General features: G+C 34.4%; 1 protein-coding gene across 1 annotated transcript in view; it reads left to right on the forward strand.

The window, feature by feature from the left end:
- LOC126972056 (A disintegrin and metalloproteinase with thrombospondin motifs 16-like) overlaps window positions 1-21708 on the forward strand; it is an 80038-nt gene that overhangs the window by 39096 nt on the left and 19234 nt on the right. Inside the window, exons 2-6 of the mRNA XM_050818634.1 lie at window positions 13959-14031; window positions 15280-15536; window positions 15634-16369; window positions 17112-17217; window positions 17982-18116. Coding sequence (XP_050674591.1) covers window positions 13959-14031; window positions 15280-15536; window positions 15634-16369; window positions 17112-17217; window positions 17982-18116 — 1307 coding nt within the window. The remainder of the gene's footprint in view (window positions 1-13958; window positions 14032-15279; window positions 15537-15633; window positions 16370-17111; window positions 17218-17981; window positions 18117-21708) is intronic.

Genomic DNA, 21708 nt, shown 5'->3' on the forward strand with positions numbered 1-21708 from the left:
TCAGTTTTATACCTAGCCGGAGTGATACGCATATTGACAATGTCATATTGTCAAGTAGCGTTCCAATCGGCGCAGAAGGCAAGGCTTGTAACCAAAAGCCCGACTCATTTTGTGTCACGGCCAAAAGACGAGCACGCTCTGTTATGTCAGTAGATGAGATCAATAGATCATCAAAGGCTGGCTTACAAAGAAGTGCGTCCCATGCTTTTTGACACTTTAAATCGTCTGGAAAATTTTGAATGTTTGCAATATTTAGCCAAGCATTGTTAGCTTCGTTCAAATACACAATCTCTGAGTTACCTGGTACATGATTTACAATTCTAGTAACCAAAGGCTGCGCACTATGAACTGAAGATAGAAATGCTGGTAAGGCAACGCCCGAAATTTTGCGAGTACCCAAACCACCAAACCGTATCGGTAAAGAGGCTTGAGACCATGCACGATCTGTAAACGCGCAATTCAAAACGGTTTCTAAAATATTTTTAAGTGAAATATCAATCACATCAAGCAAATTTGGAAATTTCCATAACGGGCTAGACCTTAAGAGGTACGTAAATTTTGGAACAAATAAACAAGACCGAATAATAGTTAAGGCCATATGAGAATTAATTTTTAATAATCTGTCCGAAACATTATTAAATTTTTTAATGTGATCGTTAAGGATCGTTGGAAGTATCGTAGTTATTTCTACATATTTTAGAAGTCACAACAAAAGCAGTATATACTTTTTATAATAATAATAATACACAAAAATTTACCAGTGGGAGGATCCTTTGCACAGGTTGCTGGCTAGATGATGGGCACCACAACGACGCCTATTTCTGCCGTGAAACAGTTATGTGTAAGCATTACTGTGTTTCGGTCTGAACGGCGCCGTAGCTAGTGAAATTACTGGGCAAATGAGACTTGTCGCTATTGTAGTGCCGCGCACTAGATTATGGGTACCACTATGTCGCCTATTTCTGCCGTGAAGCAGTAATGTGTAAGCATTACTGTGTTTCGGTCTGAACGGCGCCGTAGCTAGTGAAATTACTGGGCAAATGAGACTTGTCGCTATTGTAGTGCCGCGCAGAATTTTTGGGTTTGCCAAGAATCTTGAGCGGCACTTCATTGTAATGGGCAGGGCGAATCAATTACCATCAGCTGAACGTCCTGCTCGTCTCGTCCCTTATAATCATAAAAAAAGAAAAAAAGTGAGTTTTGAAATTTAACTATCACTTATTTTCCTGGAGTATTGTGTTGTCTCATTTACTAGTATTGAGAGAAGGACGGGTTTCATATTTGAAGTATTGATACAACTTTATACATAATATTACAAAACGCGCTACAAAAGCAGTTATTTAGAGCGGTATTTGGCCCTGCCGCGCCTAAGCTAGCCTGGCTCAATACTATCAAATTATTAATTGGTGAATGCTAATTTTATTTCGAATTTAGAGTGGAAATAATTGAACATAGGTACAGAACAATATTATAAAGCTGTAACGACTGCATTGCTGCAACGATACGCAATTATATTACGCACAGTGCGAATATCATGTATGTCTAAGAGTACGTTTTAAAAACATTCCAACGGTTCTGTATACAAATCAAAATCATTTTATTGCTAGTCACCAGTGGGAGGCTCCTTTGCACAGGAAGCCGGCTAGATTATGGGTACCACAACGGCGCCTATTTCTGCCGTGATGTAGTAATGTGTAAGCATTACTGTGTTTCGGTCTGAAGGGCGCCGTAGCTAGTGAAATTACTGGGCAAATGAGACTTAACATCTCAAGTCTCAGGATGACGAGCGCAATTGTAGTACCGCTCAGAATTTTTGTGTTTTTCAAGAATTCTGAGTGGTGATTGTTGGGTAGGGCGTATCAATTACCATCAGCTTAACGTCCTGCTTGTCTCGTCCCTTATTTTCATAAAAAAAAGTCTCATTGCAAAATAATTATACAATATACACGTAGACAATATATTGTGATGCATTTCAAGGGCAAATCAACATTTAAAAAAAAAATAGATAATAAAAATAATAGGAATATGTTAGTAAAATCTTATTAATTAGTAATTTAATCGAAACTTTTACTTGATAATAATATTTTATTTCTTTTTACTTGATAATTTCGATGTAATCAAAATTACAATTTAAATAGCCTGACGGCGGTCGCTCCATTACCAATCTGTGGTTATTAAAAAAGTCATTTATGTTTTATAACTTTATTTAATCCTGTAGGCTTAGAGAGAGAAGTGTGCGATGCGAATTGGGACGGGTTTTATATATAGCCAATAACGGCGAAGAAACGTATTAGTCTAGTCAACAAGTGATTGTTTGTTTAACTTTTTTCAGCAGTCTCAGAAAATATGAATGAGATGTCATTCGATTCGAAAGCGCGTCTTGACGAGTTTTGAAAAAATAATGTAGTAGAAAAAAAATAATAAGTTACAAAAATTATAAACACTTTACAAAATGAGGGATTGGTATTTTGCAAATATCTTTTTAGTTTTTATCTGAATCATGGTTATAGAATAAGAGTGTTATTTAAATTTTACCTATTTATTATCAACTTGCTGACCTGGCAAACGTTGTTTTGCCATATAAAGTATAATTCACGCGATAGTTTTATAAGTAATAAAATATTGCCTATATTATAGCCTGTACATCATTTTGTTCTATTGTCAATAGTTTTTGCAGCGCACGCAAAAATAGGTTTTCGATTTTACACCTTGTGTTACAAAATCGCAATTTTATTACGGATCCCTAATTTTGAAAAAAAAAACATAGCCTATAGCCTTCCTCGATAAATGGACTACCCAACACCGAAATAATCATTCAAATCGGAACAGTAGTACCAGAGATTAGCGCGTTCAAACAAACAAACAAACACTGCAGCTTTATAATATTAGTATCGATAAGTTATATTGTATGTATTATCAATAAGTTAGCTTTTTGACATACGAGGTAACTACTACTAATTCGTTACTAAGTACTAGAGAAGCTATCGTAAGTCTTGCTCCATTTTGGTAAGAATTAAAACAACAGTTCGCTGCAGTGCTAGAGCATTAGTTACTTCTAAAAATGCAGCGCTAGAAAGCGCTTCTAGGGTTTAATTTTTTTCTCAACTAAAATGTCGAAAGCGCCCATAAAACTCTTTTCAGTTTTATTTTTTTGTTAGTTTCGTTGCAGTCATAACGAAATCTAAGACAGTATCGTAAAGTTTAATTTGTAACGAAAAATAGATTACGTTTTTTGTTTATCACGTGTGAATAGTGCATGGGAATGTGGAAAATTGCATATAAGGTTAATTAACCTGATACACGATGCAATACCCAATTGATTGCGAATATTATGGAATCATAACAAAGCAAGTGGGAATTGAATTTTAAGCGGCTTACTGTCGCAGTTTCGTTTCCTCGCCAGGAAAATTATTTACGATATATGACGCTTAAAATTACCTGGTTATTCGTTATCTAGTTATATTATTACTTAACTACTATTTATTTATTAATTATTATTATGATACACTATTGATCTTCCACTAAGCATTAATAATTATTCAAATAAAAAACTATTTACTATCTGACCCGGCAGACTTCGTACTGCCTCAATCGATAAATAAAATACCTAAATATTTATATAAAATAAACTTAAAACAAATAAAAGGAATCCTTTTTTATTTAAGGTATTTAATAAGATAAGTATAAATGCTGTATTGGTTAAAATCTTTTCGAAAATTAGCCATTATTTGTCGTAAAAAGTAAATGACTCAAAACTGTTATTGTGGGATATCCATAAGAGATAGACATACACCATAGCGGAGTTTTCTGTAGACCTTTTCAGTGTGTACAATACTTAGTACATTATTTTGATAAATCTCGTAGGCTTCAGCCTGTGTTTGCAATGTAATCGGAAATAATGTAATTATTTACGACATCACATTAGAAACCTAAAAAATAACAGTATACCTCAACTATTTAATGGATGTTATTATACATATAAACCTTCCTCTTCAATCACTGTCTATTAAAAAAAACTGCATCAAAATCCGTTGCGTAGTTTTAAAGATTTAAGCATACATACGGATATAGGGAAAGTGAAAGCGACTTTGTTTTGTATTATGTAGTGATAATAAAAAAAGTGTGTGTGTCAGCTCCGAGGCTCGACTGGAGTTTACTCCTCAAGAACGATTGTCTTTGAACAGGTACTAAACAAAATCAAGTCCAATGGAGTCGGTTACAAACAGACATACAGCAGAAGCTAATAAAAGCGTATTAATAAAAAATAATATAGATATTAAAAATTAAATAATAGGTTAGGTTAAAAATTGTCTATTTGACGTGAAATGCGCTATATATACTCTCCATATTAAATTAATAATTTAATTATGTGCATAGCTCATATAAATTTGTATGAACTATTTATATTGATAATTCAATATTACTAAATACAAAGCACACATTTTTTTATATACAATACATGTCATATTAATGTATGAATTATAACTTACTTAGTACCCACGTACGTATCAGATTTACCGGCACTATTATTTACACCACTTTCTTCCATAATTTATAGAAATTTCACTAAACTTTATGATAGTATAATAATAAATCAACTTCAATAATATAATAAAGTTTCAAAATACAAGAAAAGAAAAATGATGTTTGCTATCCAACCAATAAACGAGCGTCTAGACTGTCAAGCCAACTGAAAAGTGAAAGGTGCGCGAGAAATGATGCGCACCAAAAACGTTACTATCCCATTTGATGAGTAGGTTTTACTATCCATATCGCATACCGGGCGCCTTATATACAAATCGATTCTAAAGGAGTAAACTCCAATAATTATTCATAACTTATAACTATTGTTCTAAGTGTAACATCTATTAAAATATATACAGCATTCACAAAACAAAAACAGCAACACGTTAATAAAAACAAAAAGTATTGAAAATTAAATAAAAAAAAACATTAAGTTAGTTTATGACATCAGCTTTTTTAGTTCACCTATAAACTTGGACCCTTTATTATATCGGAAGATATCGATAGTGCTATTATTAGCATGCAGTTTGTTATATGATCATTTCATTCTGTTGGTGGGCGAAATTTACTCAATTGTAAGAATTTACTAAATAAATTCCAACCGGAAACCAGATCACTGTTCACTTATGTAAAATTGGCTCACATTGTGAATTTGCCTAGAGGACAAAATTACATTTTTAATTAAAATAGATGCAACTGATGTCGCAGAGTATTTTTAAGCATTGAACAGTTATAGTAGTAGCTTATACGTAACGCATTCCAAAACGCTTATGGTGTTACCGTGGTTCAACCCCGAACACGAACTGCGACCATCAGATCTATAGTGCGCACTTAGACTTTTCTCAGACTTTACTTAGATAAAACTTAGCTGAGAGTGATAACATCGCGAACTTGTCTTTTGCATTAGGCTGTCTTAGCTTAAGCTTAGAATAATTTCAGCTGTGAAACGACTATAAAAACAAAATTAAATATGAAATACACTCAGCTAAGTTTTATGTGAGTAACGTCTCAGCAAAGTCTAAGTACATTCTATAGATCTTAGCCATAGACTTAATATAGAACCAGTGGGAGGTTCCTTTGCACAGGATGCCGGCTAGATTATGAGTACCATAACGGCGCCTATTTCTGCCGTGCAGTAATATGTAAGCATTACTGTATATCGGTCTGAAGGGCGCCGTAGCTAGTGAAGTTACTGGGCAAATGAGACTTAACATTTTATGTATCAAGGTGACGAGCGCAGTTGTATTGCTGCTCAGAATTTTTAGGTCTTTCAAGAATCCTGATCGGCACTGCATTGTAATGGGCAGGGCGTATCAATTACTATCAGCTGAATGTCCTGCTCGTCTCGTCCCTTATTTTCATAAAAAAAGTAAAACGACTGACACCTCAAAAATTTAGAAATAACATGTTCCACGTTATGCACCAAACGCTCACCTAGAGAATAATGCGGAACTTGTAAATGTCTAAAACAAAAGAATTATCGTATTGTAAGGCCACACATATTATAATAGTGTAACAACTATAAGGAACACTGAATACACAATGATACTCAATTACAATATTTGTGTAAGATTTTTATTCTTAATTCAAATTAATTATAAAAATTTAAGTTCAGTATCATGTACATAATTACAGGATGTATTTTGAGACATAATGGTTTAGATCTCATTAATAATAAGTTTACCTACACTTTTCTTTTTACTTGAAATTTTATTTTATTCGACAAACCAACAATATTTATGCACAAATTTAAAAATATCAACAAGGAGACTTAAAACGAAAAGATACATAGCAAAAATATCAATAACTGGCACGTACAAAAGATTTAGAGACATACAGATTATTTAAAGTAGTGTAACAAAAATAATAGTAATTTCTACAAATTAGCTCCCTTACGCAGGGAGTCAATGACATTATGACGAAAGCCGGTTGATGTGGAATTAAATAAATTGAGTTGCTGATTAAATTGGCGACAAATACGATTGATGAAGGAGTGATAATATGCTAGGTTAGTACGGCTACGATTATCTTTAAATATGTTGTTGGTACAAACTGTATGTTTAGGGATTTTACAATTGAAAGTTATTTTTGGTAATAATGAAGTATCCGTTTGATTATAAACTATTTTATGAAGTGGCATCGTGTCAAGCAGCACACGACGCAAGCATAGAGGATAAAGTTTAAAATATTTAAGTTTGTCTTCATAAGAGAAATTGAGAAGTTATGTCTTAAATTTAAATAAAAGTCTTCGCAGGAATCGTCTTTGGACAGACTCGGTGTGTGTTAAATGTTTGTTAAGACATGTTTTCTAAACGCTAGATATAAATGAAATAAAAATGACGAGCGAGACATTCGTCCTATGGTAAGTGATGCAATGCAGTGCCGCTCAGAATTCAAGAAAAACCCAAAAATTTTGAGTGGCACTTTCTAGTAACGAGTGCAATTTCTTGAAATTTAAATATGCTGTGTTGATACTGTTTTTATAAATCTCAAAACAGAAGTAAAAGTTAAGGAGTTACCTTTCACTAACTATGTTCCACATATATTTAAAACACCCTTAATTTTATTATATGCCTATATACTTGCCGACATTATCGCGATGCCAACTCGAAACTTATACAGCGTAGCGCTAAAAGGCATTTATTTTCTCAAAATTAATTCCTTTAGAATTCTTTTTGATGTCATTTCTAATATACTAGATACTATTATGGCTTCGGAAACAAATGGCGCGCTGGGAGAGAAGAAGCGGCGCAAGGGCCTCCCAGCATTCTTTTTTTTTTGCGCTATTTTTTTTATTATAATTAGATGAACACACGGGTAGCTATATCTACCCTTAATCGTAAAAAAGTAACTCCAAAATTTGAAGTTGAAATTTTGAGATTTTCAAACAAACAAATTATAAATTTAGGAAACAAATTTTTAATCTTCCGTGGTCGCTTATGACGGCACGAAGTAGGTGTCAGTGCTTACGTTAGCGCGCGGCTACTAGATTTCTTACAGGTTGCTCCGAAATGATATTATGGAAAATTGATTTGTTTAGGTGAGTTATGTTTTGTTTTTTTTTGAATTTATTTTTTTATATTACGGTTAAGTAGTTCGACCCGTGTGTTTATTTAATTTTACCATTGTAGCGCCACGCTGTATAATATGTATAAACATTGGGAGAATGTGAATGTCGAAATGCTGGGCCCGCTGTCACCCGCTGTGATGAAGTATTAATATGTTCGAAATGTCTTCTCTAGAACGTATTTAACCTCAAAAGTATGCGAACGATTAGTACCAAAGGTACAAACTCCCTTAGATCTCTTATACGTCTAAATGGACTGTGACAGTTGTGAAAACGTCGAAAGAAATTGATATTTAACCTCTATTTTGAGCAATATACGAATAGGTACTAACACAAAGTGACATACACATCGCGAGTGTAAGACGATGCTTGTCACGCACACTAAAGTAATAAAGCTGGCCTATTTTCATCGGTTGTCTAGCAGCAAGTCTATCTAGATGTATAAATTATCATAGGTTACTCCTTATTCGATCAAGTTTTATTTTGACTTATGACCTATCACAATAAATCGTGACTGGCAAGGACTATGAATTTAAGATGCATTCAAGTGTGACTAAATACTTATAGATTCAAATTACATAATGTCTGCACGGACTAGTAAAAAAATAGGGACTCCGAGTCACAACAATCCGATTAACGTGTACATACATAGCCCCACGCACACACTTACAATACTACAGGCCGATAGGCGGCCATTATGAGAATTGTCATCGTCTGTGACAGATCAGTTTGCGTCTCAATAAAATATTTTTAAAATGCCGTCGTGCGATGTGAAAAACTGTAAAAACGATACTATATAAGTATTTGAGGCTATATATGATTATTTAAGGGAGAAAAAATTGTGTAACTAGTATCCCCCGTAACCGCACACACACTAGCATAACGGTGCTTCGCTTATTAAAATATGAAAGCTATATTTATTCTAAAACACATTTTAAAGTGAACCTTTATCACAACCCTTTTGTGCGACGCTAGTCCGGATTTAGTCGGCTCGATCACGGCGCGGAGTCCTTCTTTTTTACTCGTCCGTAAGTGTCTGCTGTGCTTAAATCATTTCGAGAAACTTCTTTAACGAGAGCTCTGAAATTGAGAAACTACACTACTCGTAGTACACATATAATTAATATTATAAAAATAGTGTGTGCTTAAAACTACATGTCCAAAGTCGAAACGTCATCAAGGCAAGGTTCATAATACGGAATATACTGTATGTATGTTTGTTTGTAACCAGTCGGTCTCATGAATGAATGAATGCTCTCATATCTCAAATGAGTCCATTTGGGCACGATTTTGACCCACTTTAAACGGCCAGATTTAGTTCAAACGTCGTACATTTATCGAGGACAAAACATTAATTTGATGAAATTATTCCAATTTTAAATTTGCAAAATAAGATCTTTGTTAATTTATATATAACTAGCTGACCCGGCAAACGTTGTTTTGCCATATAAAGTATAATTCACGCGATAGTTTTATAAATAATAAAATATTGCCTATATTATAGCCTGTACATCATTTTGTTCTATTGTCAATAGCTTTTGCAGCGCACGCAAAAATAGGTTTTCGATTTTACACCTTGTGTTACAAAATAGCAATTTTATTACGGATCCCTAATTTTGAAAAAACATAGCCTATAGCCTTCCTCGATAAATGGACTACCCAACACTGAAAGAATCATTCAAATCGGACCAGTAGTACCAGAGATTAGCGCGTTCAAACAAACAAACAAACACTGTTGCTTTATAATATTAGTATAGATTTTCATAAATCGTATTTAAGACAGGAATTGATGTTAATATTAAATTTCAAAATAGATTTTCAAATATTAGTTCGGTTTTCTATCGTAAGCATGTTTTTTAATTTTTCTAAGTACTGTTTATTTTTTTCTTTCAATTCAACATTTGTTATAATATATGAGATTCAAAATATTTTCAAAAACATTCTATTTTTCTAAATAAGAGAACTTCAACTGCCAGATACTTAATATTGAATTAAACAAAATTACTATTAAATATATTTTGCTCGAGTTCCGACCCAAGATGATATTAGTTAAACGAAGAACAGTTTAAAATGGTTTGATTTAGGCCACGAGTGATATTATCAATGAAAGTGTTTGTTATGCTCAGCTGATTTTAATTACGTAATAGAATTGTAACGAAATATCTAGGTACTAAAGAGGTCAGTTATCAACACTCTGATTTTGTATAGACTTAAATTTTAACTTAGTTTGAAATTATACGCGTTTTAATCATTCAAAAAGCATTTTATTTAACTATGATACTCACGTCAATTATCATATTATTGTTGTTTGGCATTCCTAAGCCACGCATTTCATAAGAAACTTTTAGCATAGCACAGTTACTGTATGGTATCATATATGCCGTTCCGTTGATACGCAGAATAAACAGTTTAGGGGATAGCACACAGCCTTGGGGCACTCCAGCGTTCACGGGCCTCGGATCGGAGCAATAACCGTCGATAACGACCTGTATGCTTCCTAGTGAGGAAGCTGAAGGTTTACTTGCATAAACTCTCGGGAAGCCCAAAATGATCGAAGTTTTGAGAGAAGTGCCTTGTGCCGTACATGATCAAAGGCCTTCGGTATATCCAGGCTAACTGTCAAGTTACTATTATTTAACCATAATTATGTAATATTAGTGGAAATCATTATTTTATTGAAATTGATTCCTGTCAATCCCTGTTTAGCAATCTAGTATTACGCTACACCTTGGAGAGAGCCTTCGTATTGATGTAGCAACCTGGCCGAAAGTGCTTCATTTATTACGTACAAATATAAGGAACGGAAAACTCGTTAAAATTGGGAGATCCATGTAATACCAAGTCGGTCAATTTATTTACTACCTACTTAAGGGTCTTTCTGTATTAAGTTATTACGTAATTAGCTAACAACTTCATTTAATGACCATATCAATATTAACAATCCTTTATGCTTCAAATAAATAGATTGTCTTGGCCTTTGCATGAGACTATGTTTTTAACATTAAAATACAATGTATCTCACTAGTTATACATTATCATCATCATCATCAGCCGGAAGACGTCCACTGCTGGACAAAGGCCTCCCCCGAAGATTTCCACAATGATCGGTCTTGCGCTGCCCACATCCAACGAATTCCGGCGATCATAAGCAGATCGTCGGTCCATCTTGTGGGGGGCCCACCAACACTCCGTCTTCCGGTACATGGTCGCCTTTGCTGCCCCAACGGCCATCTGTCCGTCGAACTATGTTCCCTGCCCACTGCCACTTCAGTTTCGTAATCGTTTGGACTATGTCGGTTACTATGGTTCTCCTACGGATCTCCTCATTTCTGATTCGATCTCGCCGGGAAACTCCCAGCATAGCCCTCTCCATTGCCCTCTGAGCGACCACGAGCTTTCTCATAAGGCCATATTATATATATATTTAATGTTAATAAAACGATGTCTTTCAAATTAACTACTTTTTATAAGGAATTGTTTCTATGGAGAATTGTCACAAATCTAAAATAGCCATAATATCAAAGTAAAAGTGAGAATACAATTGAAAAAGTTAAAACGAAATGTGAAATTCTAATGATACACAGTCACATTATGACGAGGTAATTTTCATTTCAAGTTACGACTTTCACTTTGAAATTAGCTAAATCTGCGTAATTGCTAGTTAAGTAACCCCAGGTTTGAAAGTGTAACTGGTCGGTTATGACTAAAGAATTAATATCGGTGTACTTAATGTTAAACAGCGATTAGTGGAAGTAGCGATACTAACGTAACAGAACATAAATAGATTTTTCATCAGTTAATTGGCCGCACGTTGTGACATCACAACTCGGCAGGGTTCGGTTTGCGAAAATATGAAAGCTAGATTTATTCTAAAACATATTTTAAAGTGAACCTTTATCATAACCCTTTTGTGCGACCCTAGTCCGGATTTAGTCGGCTCGACTCGACTACGGATTGAGTCCGCGATCAGTCACACCAAAATTTACTTTATGATACTAACTTTTACCCGCAACTTCGTCCGCGTGGAATACTTAATTTGGGCAGCATTTTTTTACGATGCTTTTCAAATAATATACATACAAACTGTTCGCTGCTGACGGCGCTCTTCTATGTCACTGTTGACAGTCTTTTTAATAGTATTTCCCTGTGAATTTCAATCTCCTATTTTATCCCCATGTAGGTCAAAGTTTCGGAAATCGCACCTATGTTTATAAATTACTTCTTACCAAGTGCCTAAAAACAAAGATTCATGGTTTTATATTCGAAAATGCAGAATTCCCATGCAGACTTTCTACCCTTATTTCAACCTGTTTATGCCCTTTTTCGAAAATATGGTAGCCTGTGTCCTTTTCCAAGCTCTAGTCTAACTCTGTACCAAATTTCATCAGATTCATTTCAGTGGTTAAGGCGTGAAAGTGTACCAAACACACTCACTTTCACATTTATAATATTAAGTACGGAGAACAATAAGACTGTATTTCGTATTAATATCCTCAAAGTTCTCACTTCTGTCCTGTGGTATTACACACAACACGACGTTTTTTTTTAAATTCAAGGAAATACTTGTACAGTAAAAACCGCGGAAAAGTTAGGCATATTAGCGATATTTTGTGATAAATGGCTTCCGATTCTAGTTAAGATCTCAAAGGCGATCGATTAGGAACAGGTATTCGTGTGAAAAGTTGCTATTGTCCAAACATCCGAGGCTACTTTATAGAACACGATGCAAGAACAATACGTCATTTATGGCAACCATTCGAGGCTAATGGTTAAATTACGTCTGCTTTGACACAGTACATAATATATAAATATCCGGACGACTTTTAAGAATTTTAAGAATGTACAAAACTTAAACAAAAAAAACTAATAGAACATCTGGATTCGAACCGGGGTCTTCTGCTTTCCGAATCATCCCAATGTCCGATTGGATCGAATCTGAGCTAGTACAGTCTTGTATATAGTGGCGAAATATACCTTTGTATTCTTATGTTACTGTAGCTGTTTCTCATAAAAACACAGATAAAACTACATTTTTTTAAATTGAAACCTACCTAGATCAATTTATCGCTCCCGAAATCCCCTGTATACTAAATTTTATGAAAATCGTTCGTTTCCGAGATTCAGATTAAATATATATATATATTTATATTATATATAATTTGAATCTCTATAAAGTGCTCGTTTAACAATCAAAGACCGCATTGTAAATTTAATGTCAATCAAGTCCTATTCCTTAAATTATATGAATTTCTCATTTTCTTAAATGTTCCGTTCCGAAAAAGGGTTATTAGACATTTACCACTATTAGTTCGTTGTCAATCCGTTAATCTGTCAACACTCTTTCCCTCAGCAACGCGTAGACGTAATAATTTGATATTGATAAACATAGAAATGTTATTATGTATATTATTTCATTCACCAGATAGTTAACTGTTTTACATGCTTTGCAATGTTTTTAAATTTGTTTGTACGGGTGTAATATCTTGCAATTTGGTTTGGAGTCTGTTATGCTCTATTAAAATGTTTTATTATGTTATCCTTAGAATTATAGGGTGGTTTGCGTCATATTAGTAGTTATAGTTAAGGTTTAAGTCACATTTAACGGTAACTGTAACGCTGACTTTAACATAGACTGCGGAATGTATTGCATCATCGTATTCGCATAGTTAAAGTAAAAATTTAAATATCAAGTTAATATCGCATATCTATTTTAAACTTTTGACAGGTCGTTATTTAGCTTTTTAACATTAACAATAGATTTAACCAGCGAAGATTGGAAGGCAACGGTTAACGGTATGACATCTAAATATTGTCAATTGGTTAAAAATCATTGTTGGCTTAACCGGTACTTTAACATGTTTGTTTTTGCTAAAGTTTCTTGGTGCAACCTAGTCTTGGTAGAGTCAATATTCTATGATCTTAGCTTATTTTCGATGACATTGTTAGTATAGGCATGACCTAGATTGACATTCATGTTTATCTTCATATAAAAAAATTTACCCGCAGACTTTTAATAACACATCCTTAATATGCAAACAATATCACTGGCAAATGCTTTCTATATTTTTTCTAATTGATTGACTTTCATAAATAAAAACGTTACAAGCTAACGGCTTTATATTGTTTTTAACTTAATTTATACAGTACGTTAGTGACTTACGTTAGGCTGCTTTAAGAAGGCTTAGTAATTGTGTTATACGTATTTATATGATAAAATTGGAGAAACCTCTTACGTGACTCTTAAGCATATTTTGTGAATATGTAATTAATTGGCTTAAACTATTTAATGTTTAAATAAAAGCTAAAAATAATAATAAAAATAAAATAATAAATATATTTTCTGTATTTGCAAATTATTTTGTTTCAGGTACATAAACAGCAACTACTTAGTCATTTGTCAGAATCAGAGAAACTGTTCCTTTTTGGTGCCAAACCTGAGAGTAAGTAACGCACTTCAATAAAGCCATAAAAGGCAAAATTCTCAAAATTTATTCCCTTAGAAATCTTTTTGATGTCATTTCTAATATACTATACTAGACACTACTACCGCTTCGGAAATAGATGGCGCTCTGACAAGCGGCCCAAGAAACTCTCTCAACATTTTTTGCGCTCTTTTTAATCAAATATACAATATTCTATTGTCATTGCTTGCATTGCTATAAAATAATCATAATCTAGTCCCAGACTGTCGGATCACTTAGAGTGTGTATAGTCAGCTGTGGAGTATTAGGATTTACGAAATTTTTAATAAAATATTTAAATTTATTTATAAATAATGCCTGAACAGTGGCTGGGACTTTTTTATAAAAGTGTACACATTTACCCTTATAGCAATTATGTATCTAACGAAGCCTCCTACAATTAGTTACAAGCAATCCCTTATTTCTAGTGTTATTATAATGAAAATCACTATCAAGAGCAAAAAGGTGACGATTTTTGTGAACGTATATTAAATATCACTCCATCCATTCATGTGGCGATTAAATCCAAATTATAACCTTCTTATGTCAATAAATCCTTGCATATTTAAATAATAAAATTTCTCAAAGTCATACTTACCCCTGAAATTAATTTATGGATCACACTTGCTTCCTTGAAGGAGATTGTTTTAACAATAACCTCATTATGTTATAATATACCTGCAGAAAAAACACTCCCATACCATTTTGAAGGTTCCATAATCAAAGAATAACTAACCCACGGAAATTCGATTACTAAGACTGCGCTGGTAATCTATATAAATATTCGATTGTACGGTATTTTAAGAACCGCTGAAAATTTAAAAAATTTGTGCCTATTACTTTTGGAGCAATAAACACAATAATTAATTCAAACTAAAATTCTATTTGATTCGATTCGAAGGCAGGTTCTCAAGACTCCAGATGCTCAGTTTTCAAAATTTTTATTCTTTTATATCTTATCTCAAAGATTTTTACTGACTATTTCTACTGTTTTAATGCCACTTGCGGTACAGGACGTCTAATCCAGATACAATAATGTACGAAACCAGATAAATGTCTGCATTCTCTGACACTCGCCACACAATTATCTTTCGTCATCGTTTGCTATATGTGGATACGGCTTACGGTATTGCTTTTGGTGTAAATGCCGTCGCCATCGCTGGATACAAGTGCACTGTTAGTACCTGGCCTAAATCATTACTAATTTCTCACAATATCTTATTGCAGACGCTCAATTCGAGATAGCAAATCTAAGACACCGGAAACGGCAAAAGCGTTCCGTATTACACGATAATGAAGAACTAATCAGATTGAAAAATAATTTCAACATGAAACACATACCGAGAAATAGATTGCTAGACCCACAGTTCCTATTGTTAAAGCGGTGGTCAAACGGCACTGACGTAATAAATCAACACGATGAAGAACTAGATCGTTGTTATTATAAAAGCGATAATGCTGCACTTTTTATCTGTGATGATGTTGTAAGTAAAGATTATAATATTTAAGTTACAGAAGCAGAAGCAATTATAATTCCTTTTTCAAAAGACAATAATGTTTTCCGATCTATTTCCATTTCAGAGAGGACTGATAAAATCTAACGAGAGTTTTTATTTTATCCATCCATTACCACAAAGATTTCACCATGAAGATTTAAAGCCACACGTCTTAGTTAAACATAATAGAAATCTAGTTAAGGGTGAAGTTAATGATGAGATAACTCCTTGCGTGGAAAGGGATAGTCTGAATTTTACAGAACCCAATCCTCCCCGAACTTGGACAAAGCATAGACGAAAACGGGATGTAAAATCTTATCCTGATCAAGATAGCTTAGAAAATTTTAAATTAAGTTTAGTCCATAGAAACAAAACCATAGGTGCTTTAATAGATAAAATAAAACCAGATGAAGTTAGGCGAAAGAGAGCAATTCTGCCAGCAATATTTGTTGAAACAGCAGTGTTCGTCGACAGAGATTTGTACAAACATATGACAATAAACTTTCCTAAAGATACGGAGAGTGAACTAGTGAGATTCGTATTAGCTATGATAAATGCAGTACAATTATTATACCATGACCCTAGTTTAGGCAGGCCAGTAAATTTCATATTAAAAAGACTTGAAATACTACACGAAGACCCTGCTAATCTGAAGCGGCCACACGATATAGATAGGTTTTTAAGTAACTTTTGTACCTGGCAAAGATTGGAGAATCCTCTGGGTGATAACGATCCATTACATTGGGATCACGCATTGATACTAACTGGACTAGACTTATATGTGGTTAACAAGAACGGGAAAGTGAGCAGTCAAGTAGTCGGTAAGTAAATAATCAATGAAAATGTAAAATAAAATTTAAACTAAATGGCAGGTATATTTTTTTTATTTTTATGGAATAGGAGGACAAACGAGCGTACGGGTCACCTGGTGTTAAGTGAGCACCGCCGCTCACAATCTCTTGTAACATCAGAGGAATCACAGGAGCGTTGCCGGCTTTTAAGGAAGGTGTACGAGCTTTTTTTGAAGGTACCCATATCGTATCGTCCCAGAAACACCCCAAAAGGAAACTCATTCCACAGCTTTGTAGTACGTGGAAGAAAGCTCCTTGAAAACCGTACTGTGGAGGACCGCCACACATCCAGATGGTGAGGATGATATCCTAACTTGTTGCGTGGCGTGCGAAGGTGGAATTCGGCGGCAGGAATGAGGTTAAACAGCTCTTCCGAACACTCCCCGTGATAAAAACAGAAAATCTAATAACAAATATTATCATCACATGGAAATAGTTCTCAAAATATCACTTACCTACATCATTTAACTCTTTGATCTTGATACAGTCTAACAATTACAAAATTACATGATTTTTTATTTATTGCGCCGATTTAACGGAATTTCTTAACATAATTAGAAGAAAGGCGATCCGAATCATTGAAATAATATTTTACATTATCATCGCTCTCTGAGAGTTGACGAGCTGTAACTAAATCTATTGGATACAGTTGCATTAATTTATTTGTAGATAATTTTCACTGTTTCAAAACTTTATAATGATTTTATTCCAGGACTAGCGCCAGTTGCTGGTATGTGTACGGTTACCAGTAGCTGTACAGTTAACGAGGGGAGACATTTCGAAAGTGTCTATGTTGTTGCACATGAAATTGGTCACAAGTAAGTATAACCAATTCGTTGTATACGACTACTAACATCTAAGTGCCTCTTATACAAGAAATAAGTAGGTATGTCTTCATTTTTTTATGATATTAAGAGACGAGACGAGCAGGACGTTCAGCTGGATGTAATGGATACGGCCTGCCCATTACAATGCAGTGCCGCTCAGGATTCTTGAAAACATAAAATTCTGAGCGGCACTATAATTGCGCTCGTCACCTTAAGACATAAAATGTCAAATCTCATTACCCAGTAATTTCACTAGCTACAGCACCCTTCAGACCGAAACACAATATTGCTTACACATTACTGCTTCACGGCAGAAATAGGGCGCCCATGTGGTACTCATAATCTAGCCGGCATCCTGTGCAAAAGAGCCGAGAGATGAGCTCCTTTACAAGCAATATTTGAGTATAAAACTATATTGTAAGGCCATTCAGAATTAATTTATAGTGGAGTTCGGCAAGGAAAAGAGTATTGTGAAAATTTTATGGGAGGCCTCTTAAATTATCCAAATGACGTTATGATTTTTATTAAGAGCTAATTTCATGTTTCGCCTCCACACGAGGCATCCTCAGGAGAAGTCAACACTAAAAATCACAACATTTGAATAATTATGGATTTCCGCAAAATAACGCCTAATTCAATAAAAAACTTTGAAACTTTTTTAAATCTTTGGTACAAAAAATATGTTTTTGTTGTAGCCAAATTAGTCATTAATTTAGAGATTATTCTTAAATTTTGAACAATCAATAAATTTTCAGCCTAGGTATGCGTCACGACGGGCCTTTAGCAGACAATGGCTGTGACCCCAGTGCATATTTAATGAGTCCCACGTTAGGAAGTGGAAAAATAACCTGGTCCCAATGCAGCAGGAATTACTTGCAGAAATTTTTAGAGTAAGTACGCTCTGAATTTACCCGATCGTGTTTTATTGCAGACTTGAAAGCAATGGATCTATACTCGATTTTTGTATAGATAGAAGTATTAAAATTCAGCTACCCAGAGAGCCCTTTGCTTTCATTGCAAGTGCCAATAAATGTTAAATGGAAGAAAACACTGGAACGGTATCTCTAACATTACAGGAAAATATAAAAGAGATGATGTCACCTGATGGTAAGTACTTACTGCCGTTCATGTTCCATTACAAGATCTCGAAGCCGGCCTTTTACGTCGGGGGTGAGCAGTAGCGCTCACATATAAGGAACCTACCCTGTCATATCGAGTAAAAATTTGATAGTTTATAGGTGCTACAAGTTTATTATTTTTTTCAAACTTAGCTAGTTTTTAATTGCGAATATTATTAAATAAAAGAGTGTGCAAGATAAGTGAGAAATACAAATTTGTGAAACGTATCACTATTGTAACAGCTTATGACGTCATCAAGGCCCGTGAAATGGCGGCGGTCAAATGGGTCATTTTTTTATTCTATGTATATGTCAGCCCCATTATAATCTAAGTATAAAACACTGAAACAAAAGAGAAACAAAATTCTCAACTAAACAAAATAAGCAATAATATAAACAGAAAAAAAACCTAAAAAAATAATAAAAAGTGAGTCTACCAAAACAGGTTATACTATTATCTGTGTTTTAACATTTATTAGTACTCGTACATTGCAAAGGCCGGAAAATAGGCAATTGCAGGTCGAGTATAAGTTTGAAGGCCGAGCCATAGGCGAGGAATTCACAAAATACAGGACAGACAATTGCCAATTCCCGCCGAAGTATATTCGTATAATATAGTGCTTTTCTCGAAGGGATGAAGGGAAATAAAGCACACTTTTTATATTATACATTAAATTTAATTTTTGACTTAGCTGGAAGCAGGTTTTCCATTGCCAATTTGGGTTCTGATTAAATCTGGTGGCGTACAATTTTATTTTATTTTATTAAGAAAACCAACAGCATATTACAGATTAGATAAATAACTAATAATATTTTACAATAATAATGCCAATAACAGGTTTCCCTTATATTATATTATATTAAATTACGGTTTCCGAAAAATTTCAACATGGTGCGATACCTACTAAACAAAAATGAGATTTATCTTGAGATTATATAGGTCGTTTCATTACATAAAAAAAAAACTGTTACTAAATATATACATAAAAGGTAATACATAAATATGTATACTATGTGTGGTAAAATAAATAAACATATTAATATATTATGTTAGTGCATCAGTTACTTAGATGTGTCATTGAAAGTAGCTATGAGTTCTGATTTGAATTTAGATTTATTTATGCTGAAAAGATCTACGTGACTGAAGGTTGTGTTGTAAGTATGTATTGCCCGTGATATGAAAGTGTTTTTGGAATAGTTTGTATAGTGTAGTGGTTCATATAGTAGATTCGTGTGCCTCGTGCGGGTTGACGGTGTACAGTATGATATTTTAGAGGTCAATTTATCACAGTCAACAAAGCTGTTCACAATATCAAATAGTAGGCTCATATCAAGTAAAATGCGTCTCTGCTCCAACGTTAATAGTTTGTGCGCCTTACAACTGTCATAATAAGAGCCGGTGTGTAATTTTTTACGGTAGTTTAGGTGGTTTAAGAATTTCTTCTGTATACGTCCAAGCGTTCATTGTAAATTATATATTGTGGAGACCATATTGGACAAGCATATTCCAGAATACTCCTGACATATGCATAGTAGATAACTTTAATAGGTTCTATATCAGAAAAAGGTTTGCACGTGCGCAAGACAAAGCCCAGATTTCTTATGCTTTTTTTTGCTATGTTGTTAATGTGGTCGCAGAGTAACATTTTGTGATCAAAATATACTCCGAGGTCGCGAACAAGTTTGGATTTCTGTAAAAGTGTGCCATTTAAGGTGTAGTTATAGACAAAGGGCTTTGATTTACGCGTATAACTGATTTGCACGCATTTGAGTATGTTGACTGTAATGTTGTTTCTTTTATAATATTCAAAAAGACAGTCGAGATCCTTTTGCATCAACTGACAATCATTTATAGATTTTATACTACGATATATCTTCTTATCGTCAGCATACATAAGATATTCAGAGTTACCTAAGCAGGAACCGATATCATAGAGATATGCATTATAAAACAATGGCCCTAAATGCGAACCCTGTGGTACACCGCAGGGAATATCAACGAGATCAAACCTGTAACCACCAATTACAACCGCTTGAGATCTATTTGAAAGATACGACTGTACCCAACGAAGTAAATCTCCATGAATTCCAAGGAGCTGCAGTTTGTGGAGAAGGATGATATGATCCACACGATTGAAAGCTTTTTCAAAATCAGTGTAGATCACGTCAACCTGACCACCACGTTGCATGTTAGAAAGTACATAATCGGTGAAGCACGCCAGGTTCGTGGAAGTCGATCGCCTCCTGAGAAAACCGTGCTGTTCATGAGGAATGGATTTAGCAATTATATGATAAATTGAATTGTATACGATAAGTTCGAGTAACTTAGCTACAGTGCATAGCATTGAGATACCCCTATAGTTCTCAATCATTGTCCTGCTACCTTTTTTGTGAACAGGCACGATGTATGCTGTTTTCCATCTGTGTGGAAAGATACCTTCACTTAGAGAGCGATTGAATATGATTGATAAGGGCAGGGCAAGACTTTTTGCACACAAGTGCCAGAATGTGGAAGGAATACCGTCGCAACCAACGCCTTTCTTAGTGTTAAGGTTTTGGAGCATCTTAAGAATAATGGTGGGATTTGTTCGTACACATGAGTATGCGTCTAGCCCATGAGAGACGTTTTCTGGAAACTGATCCGTCTTATGGTGATTAACGAAAGCGTTTTTAAAAAATGAGTTAAAACCATCGCAAATCTCTTTCCCATCCACAAATTTGTCGTTGCCCATACTTAAAGACTTAGGGTAACTGGAACCCCCTCGAAGAGCTTTAGCAAAAGTCCAAAATTTAATTATTTTTGGAAAATTTTAAAATATTAAGGATTCGATTTGATATTGACCTGGCAGTTTAAAGTAAAGTTATTGAAACATTGTTTTTGTACACGTCGCTCCCTACAGCGAAGCAATGTGAATTCGTCATAGTCTGTTGGGTTACCGTATTTCTTCCATCTTTGGTGAGCTTTGTACTTCTCCCTGACAATTTTTATAAGAGAAGAACTGTACCACTTTGGGTACGATCTACTCGGTTTTAATTTACGTAAAGGGACGTACTTATCTACACAAATATACAAAATATCATAAAAACATCAACCGCCTCATCGATAGTGCCTGTTCGCAATAAGCTAGGCCAGTCATGTGCGCTCAAATTTTCACTAATACTGGCGTAATCAGCTTTATAAAAATTTCTCCTAGGAATAAAAGATTCACGTAGTGGCTGTATGTTTAAGTCTGTTATGTTAATTGTAAAAGGAGGATGAGTACGATCTACGTTAACCAGCGGAGTATGGTTATGACATATTAGAAGTGGTAGGTTTGAAAAACATAAATCTAAAGTATTGCCTGCGTAGTTTTTAAGAAAGTTA

This window comes from Leptidea sinapis, chromosome 25 (genome assembly GCF_905404315.1).
Source record: "Leptidea sinapis chromosome 25, ilLepSina1.1, whole genome shotgun sequence".
Classification (NCBI taxonomy): domain Eukaryota; kingdom Metazoa; phylum Arthropoda; class Insecta; order Lepidoptera; family Pieridae; genus Leptidea; species Leptidea sinapis.